General features: G+C 36.3%; 1 protein-coding gene across 7 annotated transcripts in view; it reads left to right on the top strand.

The window, feature by feature from the left end:
• The window catches only part of brm (ATP-dependent helicase brm), a 714,323-nt gene that overhangs the window by 528,565 nt on the left and 165,053 nt on the right, over positions 1-20,705 (top strand). For all 7 annotated transcript variants that reach the window (XM_090374387.1, XM_090374383.1, XM_090374382.1 and 4 more), the window contains one exon: positions 6,404-6,510. In XM_090374387.1, the coding sequence (XP_090230513.1) occupies positions 6,404-6,510 (107 nt within the window). The remainder of the gene's footprint in view (positions 1-6,403; positions 6,511-20,705) is intronic.

Here is a 20,705-nt window from a genome sequence, read left to right on the forward strand (position 1 = left end):
TCCAGTTATATTAAAGGAGGCAGCAAAGGAAGTAAGCAAACCCTTAGCCATAATTATGAGAGCTTCCTTGGACTCAGGGAAGGTACCCATAGACTGGAAATGTGCAAATGTGACCCCAATTCACAAAGGAGGATCAAAGGCTGACACAAGTAATTATAGACCTGTGAGCTTAACTTCTGTTCCAGGAAAATTAATGGAGGCACTGGTTAAAGAAGCACTGCAGGATCATTTAGACAAGACTTCAGTTATAGCTCAGACACAGCATGGTTTTGTTAAGGGGAAGTCTTGCCTGACCAACTTGATTGGATACTATGATGCAGTCACAAAAGAACTGGATGCAGGGAATAACTTTGATATTATATACTTGGATCTTAGAAAGGCTTTTGATACTGTTGCACATGGAAGACTGCTACACAAATTGGAGCAGTGTGACATTGGAGGCAAATTGCTGCTATGGATAAAGGGGTGGTTGAGGGGGAGAAGACAGAGAGTGGTAATCAATGGACACTGCTCATCGTGGACTAATGTTATTAGTGGGGTCCCTCAGGGCTCAGTGTTGGGTCCATTGTTGTTTTCTGTATTTATAAATGATATTGATGATGGTATATCAAGCTTAATGTCCAAGTTTGCAGATGATACAAAGGTTGGCAGGGTTGTCAAGGACACTACTGACACTATGCTGCTGCAACAGGATCTGGAAAGGTTGAGCAGATGGGCTGAGAGGTGGCAAATGAAGTTTAACATTGACAAATGTAAAGTACTACACATGGGAAACAGCAACCCCAGAGCAACGTATCAACTCTGTGGTACTACACTGACAGTGGTAGAGAATGAAAGGGACTTGGGGGTGATTGTGCAGGCAGATATGAAGTTCTCTGAGCAGTGCAGACGGGCTGCAAGGGTAGCTCATGGAGTATTGTCAATGATATACAGGAATTTTTCCAGCAGGGATAAGGAGGTGATTATTCCATTGTATAAGGCAATGGTCAGGCCACACCTAGAGTACTGTATACAGGTCTGGAGGCCTCATTTCAAGAAGGATGTAGAGCTGCTGGAACGAGTACAGAGAAGGGCAACAAGATTAGTGAATGGAACAAAGGGGTGCTCTTACGAAGAAAGGCTTAAGTTTTGCAAATTACAGTGTCTGGAGACTAGGCACCAGCGAGGTGATCTGATAGAGGTGTATAAAGCCTTGAATGGTTTAAGCATGCTCAATGCTGATGGGATTCTTCCTCTAGCTCAGAATAATCACCTGAGAGGGCATAAATTCAAATTGAGGAAAGACAGATGTAGGATAGACGTGCGGAAATTTGCCTTTAGCCAGCGGGTGGTTGGTAGGTGGAACAGACTTCCATCCCTTGTCGTGGAAGTTGATAGCCTAAATAAGTTTAAGGCTCAGCTGGACAGGTATTTCGAACGAACAGAGGGGTGAAGAGGAAGTGGTTATTTTTATTTATTTATGTTACTTTTTTTTTTTTTTTTTGGCTGATGCTGCATAAGCTTGCTTTCTTGCATCAAATGCCTCTACTAATGCTAATGCTAATGCTAATGCTTGCATGGCACTATTTAATTTTGAATGTGTGCAACTTCTTAACTGAAAATTCAGAATATAATCTTTTTCTTCCTTTTCAGAAGTCATGCTTACTTATTCCAACACATACCTTTCAGATCTTGAGTCAGCAGTTGACAGAAATGCTGTTATTTCTGGGCTTATGCTTTCATTATGAAAACCTGCATAGTTTCAGATTATTACTTATAATGTGAAAGTTATAAGTGAAAGCTCTTTTCCTACTCTCAAATAAATTCAGTTATCAGGGTGGGTGCAGTCAACAAACTTGTTAAATGAATATTTATAACATTTATACTTAGTGAACTTTCCCCGTCTTTTGCTGAATCATTTATTTATTTTTATTTTATTATTTTTTTTTTTAATGAAAACCTCAAACACGAAAGGTATCAAAACCTATAGTACTTAGTTCCGTGCATGGGTTGAAGGAGAAGTATGGGGGGAGGGGGATGCCGGAAACTTTGCTCTAGAGACTAAGCATGGGTTTCACCACTTCAAGCCTCCAATAAGCAAAGTGGTGGTATTTCACCGGTTGATGAGTCATCTACCACCTGAGCCTTATATGAGTGAACTGTTTCTAGCTTGCATGTTGGAAACTTTTTACAGTTGTAATTCTGTCCTTTCCAAGAATATAAAATAAAGACACATAACACCATTACACCATCCTTATTTGTTCGACAGCCATATAAATGTAACCTACTAACAGGTTCCATCTATATGGCTTCACCACAAGAAGGTGAAGTCGAACTTGAGCTCTGGAGCCCATTTGGATCTCCACAAGCCTAGTGTAGGGGATGTGGGAGCCATTCCTGCTTATATAGTCTCAGATCTCTTAGTAAATAGTAAATTGTAAATCAGTATATAGGAGAGGGGGGATGAGATTAGAAGCACCGTCGTAGATTTTCTAGCTCCAGCAAATGGATAAGTACCTGTTAAATAAATATTTATACTTAGTGAACTTTCCTCATCTTTTTCTGAATCATTTATGAGTGAACTGTTTCCAAAGTATGCATGCTGTATGAGATGTGGGAAACTTTTTACATTTGTAATTCTGTCCTTTCCAAGAATATGAAATAAAGGCACAGTGGGTGGGTGGGTGAGTGGGTGGGTGGTTGCTGGAACAACTTCCATCTTTCGTAGAAGTTGACAGCTTAAGTAAATTCAAGGCAGAACTAGACAAAAGTCGGATTCAATGGATAGGTGAAATAGAAAGTTTTTTTTTTTTTTTTTTTGTATAAGTTTAGTTTCTTGCATTATCTGTCTCTATTAATGCTAATGTCTCATGGGAATATATGAAATAAAAATTTAACAGCACTTCTGCTTATTACCTTAGGCAATAAAAATATCTTGTATTTTACATTAAAATTTATAAAATATTTCTTCAGAAAATTGCAGTTAAAAAATTTCATGCCCATGATATTATTAATAAAGTTTGTCCTGGTTTTGATTTTGTCCAGGCAGCAACCTGTTCACCAGAAAGAATTTTATGTTGTGTTTAATAATTATTTTCAGCAATTCACATGGGATGGTTGAAGTTATACAGGGTGTTTCAGTTAAACGTTTCAGAACTTCTAAGAGGGATAGGGTACATCCTGACAACTCGAAATCATATAGCAATGTGGGGTCGGAAATGCTTTCCTGAAGCGGTGTTGTACACAGAAGCACCATAAAGAAAAGAGACCGTAAGTGAGAAATCGTTTTAATAATACATGAAAAGAAGCAAAAGGTACATGGATTAAAGTAAGTGTTCGAAGTTTCTTCCACGGGCTACAATGCACGCCTCACATCTCCGACGCATGGACATCCGAACATTCTGGAATACTCCAGGCGAATTTCGAATTTCTTCAGCAGCTACTGCGATTCTTGCAACCAGCTCCTCAGCATTGTCAACAGGGGTGTCATAAACTAGCGATTTCATATGACCCCAGAAATAAAAATCAAGACATGATAGGTCGGGTGACCGAGCAGGCCAACGCACGGGACCACCACGTCCCGTGCGTTGGCCTGCGAGATCACCTCATCGGACCTTACCTGTTACCGTGTCGTCTAACCGGACCTATCTACTTGATCCTTCTGCAGCAAGTATTGCCACAACTTTTGAGAGATGAACAGATTTCTGCATCGACGCAACAGACAATGTGGTTCCAACACGATGGAGCCCCTGCCCATTATAGCGGAGATGTTCGTAACTACCTGGATGTCACATTTGGTCAACAGTGGATCGGACGTGGTGGTCCCGTGCATTGGCCTGCTCGGTCACCCGACCTATCATGTCTTGATTTTTATTTCTGGAGTCATATGAAATCGCTAGTTTATGACACCCCTGTTGACAATGCTGAGGAGCTGGTTGCAAGAATCGCAGTAGCTGCTGAAGAAATTCGAAATTCGCCTGGAGTATTCCAGAATGTTCGGATGTCCATGCGTCGGAGATGTGAGGCGTGCATTGTAGCCCGTGGAAGAAACTTCGAACACTTACTTTAATCCATGTACCTTTTGCTTCTTTTCATGTATTATTAAAACGATTTCTCACTTACGGTCTCTTTTCTTTATGGTGCTTCTGTGTACAACACCGCTTCAGGAAAGCATTTCCGACCCCACATTGCTATATGATTTCGAGTTGTCAGGATGTACCCTATCCCTCTTAGAAGTTCTGAAACGTTTAACTGAAACACCCTGTATATGTTGATAAGTAAAAATTTACAAAAGACAAATTGGTTACTAGTCAATCCCTGAAGTCTTGTAGCATTTCAAGATGAAACTGAAGAACCACAGTAGGTAATAAGTTGAAAAGAAAGTGCTATTTCAGTTAAAATCATAATTAAAGCTTTAAAGTGCACATGATTAGAAAGAACATAATTTTTTTGTAAAATAACTCCATGCCATCTCCTCTTGCATAACCTCCTCACATTAGAGCAGAATTATAATTTTTGAATTCTTGAATGGAATGCTGTTCCTGCACTTTATTGAACGAAGTTTCTGAAAAGCATACGCCAGAAAGGTAGTCAAGAAGAGTTCCATTATGATTATTCAACTTGTTAACTAATTGCTGCACATTCTCATAACAAAACAAGATATTCTTGTTGGCAAACCAAAGGTCCTTTACTTAAATACAATGGGCCATAACCCTTTCCTAGGCTTTGTGCTTTTCCTCCTGTTCTGGTAAACAGGTTTTCTTTCTGTTTTTTAAAATTTAACATATTTAACATTTTTTTTTTTTTTAAATTTAACATATTTAACATTTTTTTTTTAAATTTAACATATTTAACATTTTTTTAAAAATTTAATATAAAATCCAGGGCCCACTATTGTTTTGTATATTTATCAATGATATTGATGAAGGTATATCAGACTTAATTTTGAAGTTTGCAGATGATACAAAGGTTGGCAGGGTTGTTAATGACAATTACAGCAGTGTGCTACTGCAACAGGATCTAGAAAATTTGGGCAGATGGGCTAAGTGGCAATTGAAGTTTAACATTGACAAATGCAAAGTACTTCATATGGGTAGGTAGAAGTAACTCCAGAGAAACTGGGCCTTACACAGTTTATAGAAAATGATAAAGACTTGGGAGTAATTGTGCAGTCAAATATGAAGTTTTCTGAGCAGTGCAGACAGGCTGCCCGAGCAAGTTATGGATTATTGTCAATGCTATACAGCAGGGGTGGCCAACGAGTCGATTGTGGATTTATCAATCACAACGAATTTTAAATATACAGTCATTCCTCGATTTGTGCAATGAAATTTTTGAGATGGTAGATCACGGCACATTTTGAAGGAAAAAAGTAGATCGCATCACAAATTAAGTTGGCCACTCCTGATATACAGGAATTTTGCTAGTAGGGAAAATGAGTTGTTATCCCTTTGTATAAGGCAATGGTCAGGCCATGCCTTGAGTACTGCGTACAGGTCTGGAGGCCTCATTTTAGGAAAGATGTAGAGTTGCTTGAGCGTATACAGAGAAGGGCAACAAGGTTTGTGAGAGTAACGAAGGGATCCTCTTACTAAGAAAGGCTTAAGTTCTGCAAATTGCAGCGGCTGGAGACTAGGCACTTGCAAGGTGATCTTATTGAGGTGTATAATGCCTTAAATGTGTTGAACATGCTGAATTCTGATGGGATTCTTCCTCTTGCTCAGATTATGAACCTGAGGGGGTGTAAATTGAAATTGAAGAAAGGCAGTTGTAGAATAGATCTGCAGAAATTTGTATTTAGCCAGCAAGTGGTTAATTGCTGGAACAAACTTCCATCTGTTGTTGTGGAAGCTGATAGCTTAAATGAATTCAAGGAGGAACTGGGCAAATTTTTGGAGGGAATGGATTTGTGAAATTGGGGTGTGTTTTTTTTTTTTTTTTTTGGCTGATGCTACATAAGCTCATATGCATACTTTCTTGTATCACATGCCTCCATTATTACTGTTATATTGAAGTAAATTCCATTAGCAAAACTCGAATTCAGCAATTTTATTCTTTTTAAATCTGATCTCTGGAAGCAGTGGCTATTGGCATAGGACAGATATCCCTGAGGGTACTTAACCTAGCAGCTATACATATAATGAATGAAAATATTTAAACTTATTGCATATGTTTTAATCTAATAAGTGTTCATTTTCAATTATTTATTATTATATGCCATATTTTTATTTTATGGCTTTACAGTTTTATTATATTTTATTTTATTAATAAGAACATTAATAAGAATAATGGGTACACTTGTTAAGAAAGGTTGAAACCTCTATTTCAGTGTATCAAATTCAGAATTTTACTTCTAATGAAGCAAAATAAGTTTATAATAATTTCAAATGAAATTATGTTTCTTGGTGTTGCTTTTTACAGGTAGAACGACTTACAAATGAGGAGGAAGAAGACAAGCTGTTTGGACGAGGCTCTCGGCAGAGAAAAGAAATAGATTATTCAGACAACCTTACAGAAAAACAGTGGTTGAGAGTAAGTAATCTTTTATGTGTGAAGTTATTCAAACCCTGCACAACATAGAACGTTTAAGGGGACTTAATAATGGGTTATCATCAGGATACTTCCATGTATGATTATATATTAATCAGAACCATGCCAAGGGATAAGGAGGCATATCTTTGTTCAAGCATGTCTACTCTTGGATGCTATAGTGATATAAGCTTAAGTCATATATTGGACCGAACTAAAGCTGAAAACCTGTGGTACCATCTACAAAGAACTTTACTTGGTCCCAGCATGCTACAGCATTCTACCATGGGGAGTAAAAAGAATAGAATAAATAATTTTTGCTTTCAGTACAAAATCCAGTAATACTTAGATAACCTAGATTTTATCCTCTAGATCATTGGTTCTCAAACTCTGTGACCCTAAAATTTTACACTATGATTTGCCACACCCTTTAAACAAGACTTGGGCAGGGTGATGTAGGCTCCCAAATTTATAGCGCAAATTTGGTACAGTAGAATTGACTCTCTCAACTCAGTTCTAATGTAAGAGAAATTCTGTTGAATTTCTTTTATAGTAGAACACTATTTAACCAAATAACCAGTATCCACATTGAAGAGCCAGCAGGTGAATTCTGCATAGTTTTTCCCTCATCTCAGGCAACTTTCTTAGAATGGAAATTCAATTACACATTTCTCTTTGCTGATTGTTTAAAAAAGTTTATGCATTTATTGAATCCATCAAAAAAATAAATTTTCAGAAAGTTTTCTGTACCTCTACAAAACATACACTGCAACTGTTTGTGAACCACTATTCTAAATGTTATTCATCTAGAGCAGGGATACTTAACCTGGTGCTCATGAACACCATTGTGCTCTTCAAAAAATAAATTTTGCTTGCAACCGATCCTATAATGGGTGCCCATGGGCACTTTCGTTTAAGCTAAAAAATTTATATATAAATCTTTGTATTTAAAAAATATGCTTTCTATTTCTCAATTTTATGTGATATTCTACAAAAATCCAGTTGTGGCTGTAAAATCCTTTCTTTTGTTAGTGATTGGAGGAAAATTATATATTTTGCGACGTTTTAATCTCAAAAACAGTCAAATTTTTACACTTTTACTGTGTTCTTAAAAGTTTTTTTTATTAATTATTTTTAATTTGATATTTATTTATTAAGAAAATTTTTTACAAAATACACAGTTGAGAGTATGATCATTGTTGCCATAGTGTCGCTACAGACCAGTGATACTCACGCGATTCTCAGTTTCTGGTTTTAACAGGTTTCTGCTGGGTTTGCTCAGTTGCACTGCTGCAATTTAAGCATTTATGTGCAAATGCTTAAATGTATTTTTTTTTAAGAGATTTAACTAAAGTGATTAAACCCTTTCAAAATGGATAAGTTTTTTTTTTATTATTTTTTTATTTTAGTATTAGTAATGGCCACATCGTGCAAGGAAGCCTATAGCTTATGCTGCACCAGCCAAAAAATAATAATAATAAAATAAAATAACAAAAAATACATAAAATAAAATAAGAATAAAAACAAATTAATAATAATAAGAAGAAAATTAAAGAGAATTTTAAAAAGAAACCAAAACGAACATGATGAGAAAAAAATGATACAGTAACACTACCTTCGCAGTCATCTGATTTAGATCTACACGTTTCAAATGCAAAGAAACAAAAAAATTTAAAAAAAAGTGTGCATTTCAGTCCTCTTGGAAATATGATTATTTGGTAATAGATAATAGTAGTGGAACTGGTGTAATTTGCTTATTATGTCAAGTGTGTTTGGCTGGCTATCGGAAGTTGAATTGTGAAAGACATTACCAAGCATGCCATAGGAATTTTCATGGAGTTTTCCCAAATTTAGGGAAATTTGGGAAAAGCAAAACTTCAAAAAGAAGAAGAAAAAAAAAGAAACTTTAAAGACAGAAAAATATTTTAAATTTAGGTTAAGCTAATAGTAGTAAAGTGTTAGTGAATGAAGTTTAATTATATTTTATCAAATATAATTTCAAAGAATTCATTGCCTCACACTAGTGGTGAAATAATAAAAAATTGTGTAGTGTCATCATTAGAAGTGCTTGCTAGCGTCTTACTAGAAAAGCAGAAAGCTACCTTGATTAGCTCTGCCAAATATATTCCTCTGAGTAACGATACAGTTTCAAATCGAGTTCATAAAATGGCAAATGCAATATTCAATGAATTATTAGGTAGAATCGAAAGTTGTGTATTTTTTTCATTGACACTTGATGAATCAACTGATGTTTTGGGCATATCACAACTGATGTGCTTTGTTCATTTGATTCAGCATGATGGCAGATATCAAGAAGTTTTATTGGCTATTTTTCCGCGCTTACAATTGGAAAAGATGTATGTGACACACTTATGAAATTCCTCACAGTGCACAAAATTGGTCTGAGTTTCAATTGTTACTTATCATGGAAGGTCCACCGATGGTGCACCTTCCATGATATGTAAAAACAAAGGCCTTTTGTTTATCTTAATAGAGATTAGCATTAGTAGAGGCATATGATGCAAGAAAGCAAGCTTATGCAGCATCAGCCAAGGAAAAAAAAAAAAACTTCACTTCACCCCTCCGTTCGTTCGAAATACCTGTCCAGCTGAGCCTTAAATTTATTTAGGCTATCAACTTCCACAACAAGGGATGGAAGTCTGTTCCACCAACCAACTACCCGCTGGCTAAAGGCAAATTTCCGCACATCTATCCTACATCTGTCTTTCCTCAATTTGAATTTATGCCCTCTCAGGTGATTATTCTGAGCAAGAGGAAGAATCTCATCAGCATTCAGCATGCTCAAACCATTCAAAGCTTTATACACCTCTATCAGATCACCTCACCAGTGCCTAGTCTCCAGACACTGTAATTTGCAAAACTTAAGCCTTTCTTCGTAAGAGCAACCCTTTGTTCCATTCACTAATCTTGTTGCCCTTCTCTGTACTCATTCCAGCATCTCTATATCCTTCTTGAAATGAGGCCTCCAGACCTGTATAGAGTACTCAAGGTGTGGCCTGACCATTGCCTTATACAAGGGAATAATCACCTCCTTATCCCTGCTAGAAAAATTCCTGTATATCATTGATAAGACACCATGAGCTACTCTTGTAGCCCGTCTTCACTGCTCAAAGAACTTCATATCTGCCTGCACAATTACCCCCAAGTCCTTTTCATTCTCTACCACTGTCAGTGTAGTACCACAGAGTTGGTACACTGCTCTGTGGTTGCTGTTTCCCATATGTAGTACTTTACATTTGTCAATGTTAAACTTCATTTTCCACCTCTCAGCCCATCTGCTCAACCTTTCCAGATCCTGTTGCATCAGCATAGCATCAGTAGTGTCCTTAACAACCCTGCCAACCTTTGTATCGTCTGCAAACTTGGACATTAAGCTTGATATACCATCATCAATATTATTTATAAATACAGAAAACAATAATGGACCCAACACTGAACCCTGAGGGACTCCACTAATAACATTAGTCCACGATGAGCAGTGTCCATTGATTACTACTCTGTTTTCTCCCTCTCAACCACCCCTTTATCCATAGCAGCAATTTGCCTCCAATGCCACACTGCTCCAATTTGTGCAGAAGTCTTCCATGTGCAACAGTATCAAAAGCCTTTCTTTTGATACTGTTGCGATTTTAGCAGCAATTTGCCTCCAATGCCACACTGCTCCAATTTGTGCAGAAGTCTTCCATGTGCAACAGTATCAAAAGCCTTTCTTTTGATACTGTTGCACATAGAAGGATACCTAATTTTGTGCATTATCACTGTTTGATTCATATTGGGGCCTTGTGTTCACGAATGAAAGATCAAAAAGAAATTATAGGAGGTCTTGAAGTCATTAGTCATCACCATTTTATTGCTAAATCCCTAAATAAGCGACTTCTAAAAATATTTTTGGAAGATCTTCAAGCACCGCATTCTGATCTTATTACCCACACAGAGGTTCGTCGGCTCAGTCGTGGATAAGAGCTCTGGAGAATTTGCGAGGAATTTGAAGGAGTAAAAGTTTTTATAATAGAAACCAATAAAAACCTTTTTAATGATATTTTACTGAAGATTTCAAGATTACACTTTCATTCATGGATGACATCTTCAGCCATTTAAATGAGTTAAATTTGAGGCTACAGGGAAAAGATAAATTTGTGGCAGTTTTATACAAAGATTATTGCATTTGAGAAAAAACTAGTAAAATGAGAAAAAACTAGTAGTAAAATGAAGCAAATTTAAAAAAAAAAAAAAAATTTGCTTCATTTTACTACTCTTAAAAAATATTTGGAGGAAACTGCTGCTGGGGAGTGCCCATCATTTGTAATGAACGTAATCAAAGACCTTAGTGACCAATTCTAAGAAAGATTTGAAAATTTGAATTAATGATAAATTACAGAAATTTTGAAATCAATAACTTAGAACAAATTTCAGCAGCTGCCAAGTTAGAACTTATGCAGTCGTCTTTATCTCTGAAATGTCTTTTTCAACACAAAACTATTTTAAAATTCTGTGGTTCTTCCGACTGCAAAAAATTTTCTTTATTACAAAGAGAAGCGTTCAAAGTACTTTCTATGTTTGGATCAACATACATGTGTGAAAGTGCTTTTTCATTAATGGACAATATTAAAAACAAAAAAGCAAGACTATTGATATTATATTTGGAAGAAAATTTGTGATTATCTGTTCATAGTGGAGAAATTAATTTCAAAGGTTGGCATCATCTCTTCAAAGTCAAGGTTCACACTGATAAGTTAATAAATATTAGCGCCCAAAAATTTTAATTGAGAAATATAATTGTAGCATGTGTAATACAGCTGAAAATTTAATTTAAAAAATGCATTTTTAAGCTTTAAGCAAAAAAATTATATTTTAATATATGGTGCTCGCACGTATTGTAAACTGCAAAATCTTGCTCGCTTAAAGCAAAAGGTTGAGAACCTCTGATATAGAGGATGATACACAAAAACAAACTTAATGTACTAGGTGCATAACCAGTGCTTTGTTATATCACATGAGGTATTCAGTATAATATAACTTATAAGTATGCTAGAACTTGTTAAAATAGCCAATTGCATATACTGACTGTCTGTCTAAAGTGACCTCGATTTAATGGTCCCATTACAAAAAATAGGGATCTCTGTTTAAGGGAAACTCAATATAGTGACATTATAGGGAAAATTTAAGGGAAACTCAATATAGTGAATCGCAACAGTATCAAAAGAAAGGCTTTTGATACTGTTGTGAAACATGGCCACTTGGAATGGTTGTTTTTGGATGTTCCAGCTTTAACAAGTTGTAAATGTAAATCAAAACTTAAAGTTATCTTTTTTTTTTTATGTGAAACTTCTTCGGGGTCATCCACAACCGAGTAAATCTGATCGGTCACGAAAAATGCATCACAGAAGTGACATCATCCATAGCTTCTGCCAGAGGTGCTTCCCATGTTCCCACCACTAGTCTGCCAAGCACTCACTTGTAGTGTTGATTAGAGTATGCGACACATTTTTTGTGACTAGTACGATATCTCGAGTTCTTGTGAACCGATTTACAAAATTCAAACGAATGGCGCCTCCGTAGCCAGGTGGGAAGGAGCAGCAGTGCGTAGCACACGCTTCTTGATTAGACCGGGGTTCAAGCCTGTCACCACCAAATACAGAGGATGCGGAAAGATCAGGGAATGACCATCGCATATCCCGGAGCAATATGGCCTTAGTTGCTAATGCTCCTAAAAACCAAATAACATAACAAACAACAAAATTCAAACGTCATTCATTTATATTTCGCCGGACTGCAATAGAAAAACACAAGATGTTTTATTTTATGCTTTGGCTTGGAAGAGGTTAGTGAAATCCAAGCCAATAGCCTAATTATCCATTTGATTGTAGCCATTTGTTGACTAGTATGATTGCAACAATATAAGTATTTGTCATATGACTGCAACAATAAAAATATTTGTCAACAGTTCTTTTTTCTTCTCGCATTTTTGTTACATTCCATTGTTAGGTGCCCTTATAGAAGTTTTCATATCAGTAATTTTGAAAAAAGTGTTCAACGAAGCCGAAGTCAAATGCAGAGCATTTTCGAGAGTACCAAGCAAGAGTGAAAGCGACAACACCTAAGAAAATAAAGACAAAGGTAGCAATGAGTGTGCAAGGGGAAAAAAAAAGACTATTGAGATTGCTTGAAAAACAAACAGCAAGTCAAGCTTTGGATTTAGCAGTGCCTTCAACCAGCAGTGTCTCTGCTCCATCTAACAATGATGTACCCAAAGTGAATAATAATTATGTTCAATAGAACGTTTCTCCAATTGCAAAGCAGATGAGTTTAAATGATCAAGCTCTTTTTCCTTACAACGACTACTATTTGCATAAGAAAGAACGTGCATCGAGAGTTGGAAAGCAGATTTATGAAAAATGATTTCTGTTCTGTATGCTACATTTGCGATTGTCTATGGTTCGAAAACAACACAAAGAAACCCGCTGCTAAAGATACACCACTGATATACATTGCATTTCCCGATGTTGATGTCGGTGGGATCCTTGTGTGTAATAGCTATAGAGGATCACTTAAGAACAACACCATTCCAGTGCTATCTGAGTCAAATGGCTTTGTCTACCCAGAAATTCCATCGCATTTACCAAAGTTGGATTTAGTGACAGAGAGGCCTCTTCCAATTGTTCTCCTTACCATTCATGCAGATAAGGTGCCTGAGACACACACATATGGACAATACAGTATTCTGGGCCAAGTGATCAATGTGCATGTTTAAGTCAACACAATGGTCCATCACTTGCCAAGGGAGATTGACAATGATCGTTGTATAAACATGCATATAAAATGCAGGAAAATACACAAGTCCAGCTATTTGATCCGGTTAGTAAGAAAGTGAGTGGTTGAAACCTGGCTTCATTATTTGGTCAACATGCCTCTCTATCATGAGTCAATTATATCATACAGGATATAATTGCCTTCATTAATCTCGTTTTGCTGCCTTGCTGAATTCAAGGTACAGCACTGTTAAAGAAAGATTTACATAAAATACCAGTAATCATGAGTGGTGATTTCAACGTTAACTTCGGATTGCAAGAAACTAAACCGTTAGATTACTTTTCTGCAAGAAACGTTTAAACTAGCTCTAAACACTAAATCCTCAGTTTCACCTACAAGGTTGGGTACCTCGATCGACACTGTTTTCCAGAGATTTAGATGCATTGCAATCGCAAGTATTTGTCTCTTACTTTAGTTATCATAAATCCATTGTACCTTGTCTTCCAGCTGAAATTATGGAAATTTGTGAATGATCAATAAAATATATACAATATAAAAGCTCTTTTATTTCATAATCAATATATACAAATCAAAATATCTAAAAGAAACACAAAGGATGATTCACATAAAACCATCTACTGTATGTGTGCTTGGCATATACAGCACTTTTTTTATTCTTTCTTTCTTTCTTTCTTTTTTTTATAAATTTAACCTTTTTGAGGTAAATTGGCTTTGTTTATCTTTTTGCCACTTCAGACTTTGACAACAGTAATGCTAATTTTAAAGAAATAAAATAAAGTCCACTTAATGAAGTACTGATGGAAATTGTACATCCTATATAAAAAGAGAAATGGAAATACCTGGGAAAAAGTAGAATGAGAAATTTAACTGTTGATGCTCCATCTCTTCAGGGAAAAGCTACAAGGCATAACAGCAGGCAAAAGAATGTAACATTTCGATAAAATCTCAGACCAGTAAGGAGCTGAATAGCTCTAACCCCTGCATCACTGAAAACAGTAAAGAAAGCACATTTCAGGCCAGCAAAGCTCCCAAAACTGAGGGAAATGGATGAAGAAAGGCTCAAATATAAATGCCCATAAACAGTGTCTGCAGTATAGATAAAGTATATAATAATTCTGCTTTGAACTTCATAAAGTAAATTCTGCTGTGTAATTACTAAAATATAAATTGAATAAAATGCTATTAAAATTTATAAGAAAGAAGAACCAAAAGATGCCAATTTTGAAATGTGATTAAAAGTGTACTTTGTTGATAGGTGAAAAGTGCACTTTTCACCTATCAGCAAAATAGCTTAAAATCTTATTGCTATTTTATTGTAGCTAAAACGCCTGCAAATGGCTTAATTTTTTATGAATATATAAAATGTTTTTTGTAGAAGATGATGTTTGTTGTTTGTTTGTTATTTGGTTTTTTAGGAGCATTAGCAACTAAGGCCATATTGTTCCGGGATATGCGGTGGTCATTCCCTGACCTTTCTGCTTCCTCTGTGTTTGGTGGTGACGGGCTCGAACCCCGGTCTAATCAAGAAGCGTGTGCTAAGAAGTTGATGTAAAACTTACACAATCACTTTACTTATTGAATTAAAAACAAATCAGAAATAACTAAAATTAACTCAAATGATCCTTAATGCAGGAGTCCAAAATGGCAGGATCAGAAACAGTGGCTCAATTTATATTAAACTATAACTTCCTAAATATTGAGATAAATACAAAAATACCTTTTAACTTTTCATAATTGAGGTACTTAATTATTCCTTTACTACAAATTACAATTGGTTAAGCAAAAAACCTCAAAATTATCATTAAAAAAAAGTCCTGAATATAGCTTGTTGTGGATGGTGGAGGTACACACAGACAAATAGTTTAAATGACATCCATAAGCAGAAGAAAACTTGATTCTTGCATTGCTTCTGTTGAGACCAGAAGTCACCTAAGAAGAGGATAGGAACATGAAATCAATTGCATAGGCTGTGTTAGAGTTAGTAAATTAGAAAACACACACACACACACACTTGCTTATACACTAAAGTGGTAGACAAAAAAAAAAAAAAAAAAAATGCCTAGTATATAAGTGTAGCTGAAAAAATGTTTGATTACAGCAGCAAAATTTTATCTTGGAAATTAAACCTTTTGAAATTTTTTTTTTTTTTTTTTAATTATTATTTATGCACATAAATAAGTTATTTGGAGAAAAGATTCACCATGGAAGCTGTATGAAAGGAAAATATTACATATGACTATATACTAAATTAAATAGCACATAACAAAAAAATAAAAATAATAAAAATCAAATAAAATAAATTTTCAGGACATTAGAACTGTTCAGTTCAAATGTGGAAGTTTCTATACCTTTCATCTTCTTTTAACTTGGCTTGAGAGCAAATTAGTATTGAAAATAAGAATAGAGCTCATGAAACAGCTTTGTGGTTTAATGTCTCATAAATAGCAACTTAATCTGTGCACACAAAAATAATAATTTCATCCATCCAAGGTAAAATTTCACTACAGTAATCATATGTATATTTTTAAAAGCTCTACCAACACTGTATTTTAGTATTAGTAGTGGCAAATGATGCAAGGAAGCAAACATACAACATCAGAGGTGGGGGAAAGGACACTTCCCACATCACATCTCCATCCCCTCTAAGAACATCAACCAACAAAAAAAAATTGTTTTTCCCCCCTCCATCTGGAACAAAGTTGTAGATTCTAAAGGAAACTGATCTGCCGATTCCAAAAATACCAACATTATGTCTCTGTCATATCTCCATTGAAGGATATAGTGAAATTTATATTAATTAATTATGAAATTAATTAATAACTTAATCAACAACTGGTTTCAAATATCATACAGTAATGTCTATGCTGTCTTAAAAATGAGTCTTATTCACCTTGAAATGCTTTAAAACAAACATATATTGTACTACATACATTGTTTCCTAAGGATTGTTTGCCACTCAAAAATTTTTCCTCATAGTTCATTTTGTTTTCTCTCCAGCCAGCAGTATTCGCTCATCGTAGCAGTAACCCAGCAACCTTGGTACCATTTTTCCATCATAGTTTTCCTGTTGAAAGTGATTCCCCTTACCATTGGTTACAACTCCCAAATTTTGAGGAAAAATAGTTGAGATGGGAATGAAGAAAATTAATTTTCAAAGACATTCTGCCGACCACCATATCTTTTAACATTGCATTAAAGTTGACATCAAAGATTCATAATTATCTTCTTTCCTTCTTCAGAGAAATGAAGAAGCTGCTTTAAATTATCACTAAGCTGCTACTTTGTTAGCTTGCAGCTTTGTTTCAAATACATAATCTTTGAGGAGTTTCTTTATTTGATGTACAGTGAAACTCCTTTCAGTTTTGTAGCTTTTGAATTGGGAAACACTTCTCTTAGGCAGTAGAATTCACTTCCTTCTTTATCTGTATTTTTAATAAAATTCTTCATTAATCCAGGCTTTAAATGTAAATATGGAAGAAGAACCTTTTTTGATTCAACCAGTGGAACATATTTTATATTACTTCTCCCTGGTAACATTTCCTCCCTCTTTTCCCACTGTTGCATGACTATCCCACAAATTTAGGAAATAACGGTATTTTGTGAAACCTCCCAATAAATCAATGAATAAACCAGTTACTTAAAATTACAGTGGGCATTTTAAGGAAAGATGGAATTTCATTTCCATTGTGCAGCCTAACTGCTTTTAAATATAATTTTGAGGCATCAATAAATATATGCCATTCATTAAGATTTGTGTCCAGTTCCTTCAGAAGACCACTAATATCTTTATAGAAACACATAGTTTTTTGGGGATTTTTTTGAAAAAACTTTGTGGCATTTTTGATATTCTGTAATTTTAGTTCCTATTTCAAATAACTTTCAATGTTGAAACCTAGAGCCAAAGAGTTTTGCATGCTCTTTAGATAAGTTTAAATTACAAACTAAGTCATTCAGTTCTTCTTGCTGAGTTCATTATAATAAGTGTGGTACATTATAATTTTCTGTTTGATAATCCAAATCTGTTGAAGTGAATAGTTCAGCAAAGTCTTCTACACAAGAACCTCACGGTATTCATCATGCTTCCTTTGTTCCCATGATTTTGGGGGATCTGGTATCAGCACATTTTCATTGTGTGGAACAGGCCTTATTGCAGATGATATTTGATGCTGTGCTTGCTTTTTCTGGATATCATGCAAAAATAGCAATTGTTGATGTGGTTCATGGTTCTTGCCACACTACAGGAACATCAAAAAGCATACTTAACCACATCCTCAGTTTGTGGTGTAGGTAATACAGCACATATGTGGAGTCCAAGTTTTGTCTACTAGTGCAACCAAAGTACATTGGGTATACACATTTAGTAATACTATAAGTTTTCTTCTCAGTTTTTGCTGTAAACTGTCCACAAACATAGCATACATTGTCAGTGATTCAGATCTTTCCTTTTCTTTTGCTTGAACACAAAGCTGAGCAAAGCAAAAGAAACAAACAATATGCAATAGCTCCAGCAACTGTTTATCTGTCACTGAGAGAGAGAGAGAGAGAGAGAGAGAGAGAGAGAGAGAGAGAGAGAGAGACAAAGTTAAACAGGTTTTAACCCTCCCCAATATTACTGCCATCCATGAGCACATGAAAACATTATTTGCAAGTAATGTAAGAGATCAGTGTCATATACATATTGTGGGAAAACTCAAAACAATTATATACATAAAAATTGTGCATGAAATTTTAAGAATTACTTTCAAAATCTATGTATTAAAACTGATTGCAAATAGATGATATATTTGTCCAGTGTAATGTCTAAATTCTTTCTTAAATTTATTCAAACTACCTGCTTTTACTGCTTTAAAGTAACATTAGGCTGATCACAAGTTTGTGTAGGTACTCTGCACTCTGTGACCAGTGTATGTATATGTAATTAACAAAAGTAGTTGCAAAAATATGAAAAATTTATGAAACTTTGTAACGGTAGTGCAGTTCCATAAATTCATTTCTTGAATAAGCAGCAGTGCTAGAAGAGAGAAATATCACCCTTTTTCCATAAACAACAACCACTGCACAAACATAACATTACACACATTTCTGGCCTATTACAGAATACTAATGTTCACCACAATGTACCAAGGCAGAGATAAACTGATGTTCAGGTGCTACCTACATAAGATACTATATGTGTCACCTTCAGTAGTGTGAATGCATGACCTTTTCCACCCAAGGAGATGTATGACTGCACCTACTGAAGAATGAGTCCCACTTTTATAATAAATGGATAAACAGGAACTGGGAACCCACAAGCACCACCCTTCTGGAATGACATCAGTGCTTGTGAATTCCAAAAAAGGATCACATTTTGGTTATTCATAGCCATCCAACAAAATGTCAGCAGACACCCCTATTGTCCCTATAAAATATGAACCAAACAGAAAGCAACAGACAGAACTCAAAATCATAAAGTACATCACTGGCCACTGCCCTCTGTAAGTTAGCCTTGTATTGTATATGTAAGTGTGTATGCACGCTTGTTAATTGTAAGTTGTTTTTTGTTTATATGTATATATGCATGTAAATTTATGTGTGTATGCATGCATGTATACACCAATGAGCCAAAACATTTTGGCCAGCGAGTCGTTATGCAAATTGAAGCAACTGCAGGTGAACTACGGTGAGTGCACAGGTTGGGATGCCTGTGCACTCACCGTAGGTGTTTTTTATATCAGGTGTTTTTTAATACAGGTTGTATAAAAAACACCTGATACTGAGCTCCGTTAATCAGTGTTACTCTTGTTCTTCAGATGGGAAAAGCAGTGGACTTAAGCGAGTTTGACAAAGGCCAAATTGTAATGGCCAGATGACTGGATCAGAGCACATCTGAAATGGCATGGCTGGTGGGATGCTCACGGTCAGCCATGGTTAGTACCTACTGAAAGTGGTCCGAGGAGAGAAAACCCACGAACTGCCAATGAGGTGTTGGACGACCACGGCTCATCAATGCTCGAGGTGAGCCAAGGCTCTCCCGGATGGTACATGGTAACAGAAGGGTGACTGTGGCGCAACTCGCCTGTAATTGGAATGGTGGTGACTGGAGTAATGTGTCACAACACACAGTACATCGAACCCTGCTGAAAATGGGGCTGCTGGCCGCTCCGAGTGGCCATGCTGATCACAGCTCACCTGCGACAGCGCCTACAATGGGCACACGAGCATCGAAACTGGACCTTGAGTGATTGGAAGAAGGTCATCTGGTCTGATGAATCACATTTCCTGTTGCACCATGTGGACGGCTGGATACATGTGCATCGTTTACCTGGGGAAGTGATGCAGCCTGGATGTACTGTGGGACGAAAACAAGCCGGTGGCAGCAGTATCATGCTTTGGGTGATGTTCTGCTAGGATACTCTGGGTCCAGTCATCCATGTGCCGGGCACTCTGACGTCTACCACCTACCTAAACATCATTGCTGATCAGGTACATTCTTTCATGGCAACGGTCTTCCCCTCTGGCTGTGCCGTCTTTCAGCAGAATAATGTGCCATGCCACACCGCCCAGATTGTTCGAGACTGGTTCGCGGAACATGAGGAAGACTTCCGGGTATTGCCCTGGCCTCCAAATTCCCCAGACATTAATCCCATCAAGCATCTGTGGTTTGTGTTGGAACGGCAACTCCAATCTGCTGCGTCTCAACCTCGGACCTTACAGGAATTAAAGGATTTGTTGGTTATGTGTTAGTACTAGATACCACAAGACATTTAGAAATCGTGGAGGGCCAACATCATATTAGGTAAGGTGGGCATAATGTTTTGGGTCATCGGTGTACGTATTTGTGTGTGTGTGTGTGTGTGTGTGTGTGTACTTGCATATAAGTGTTCCTAGATCATAAGGTAAGGTATGTTTGTGTCAGCCGGCACGAAAAAATGGCAAAACGATTTTCCTTCCTGAAACTGACAATGCTTTTCAACTGTATGTCCTGATCACAGGAATGAAAATTATCGAATAGGGGTGAGCATGGAACTTAAATAGGGATTATTTGTCTTTGCTCATGCATGTAAAAGACCACGAATTGGAGATAAGATATAGCCGGCGAGCATTAACAGAATTGTCATGTAATTTAATTTCGACATTTTCTGCAATTAATAGTCTCATATAATTACTTTGGACACTTAAATATTTTGCCATTGTTAAATAAAAATGTATGTTTTTTCATTAACGCCATGAAAGGCTAATTCTGGTTCTGCTGAACGAGAAGCATGAAATGAGGCCATGTGTTGATTAACACCAAAATTCAGTGAAAACCATATAGAACCCTGATAAGACGAGTCACAATCACCACAACAAATGTTGTATACCAGGTCATTTATTTGTGTTCCGAAGGAGGAAAGGACCGAGTAATTGTTCATTATAGTGTGTAG

This window comes from Mastigoproctus giganteus, chromosome 5, assembly GCF_048544385.1.
Source record: "Mastigoproctus giganteus isolate SK-2022 chromosome 5, ASM4854438v1, whole genome shotgun sequence".
In the NCBI taxonomy this organism is placed as follows: domain Eukaryota; kingdom Metazoa; phylum Arthropoda; class Arachnida; order Uropygi; family Thelyphonidae; genus Mastigoproctus; species Mastigoproctus giganteus.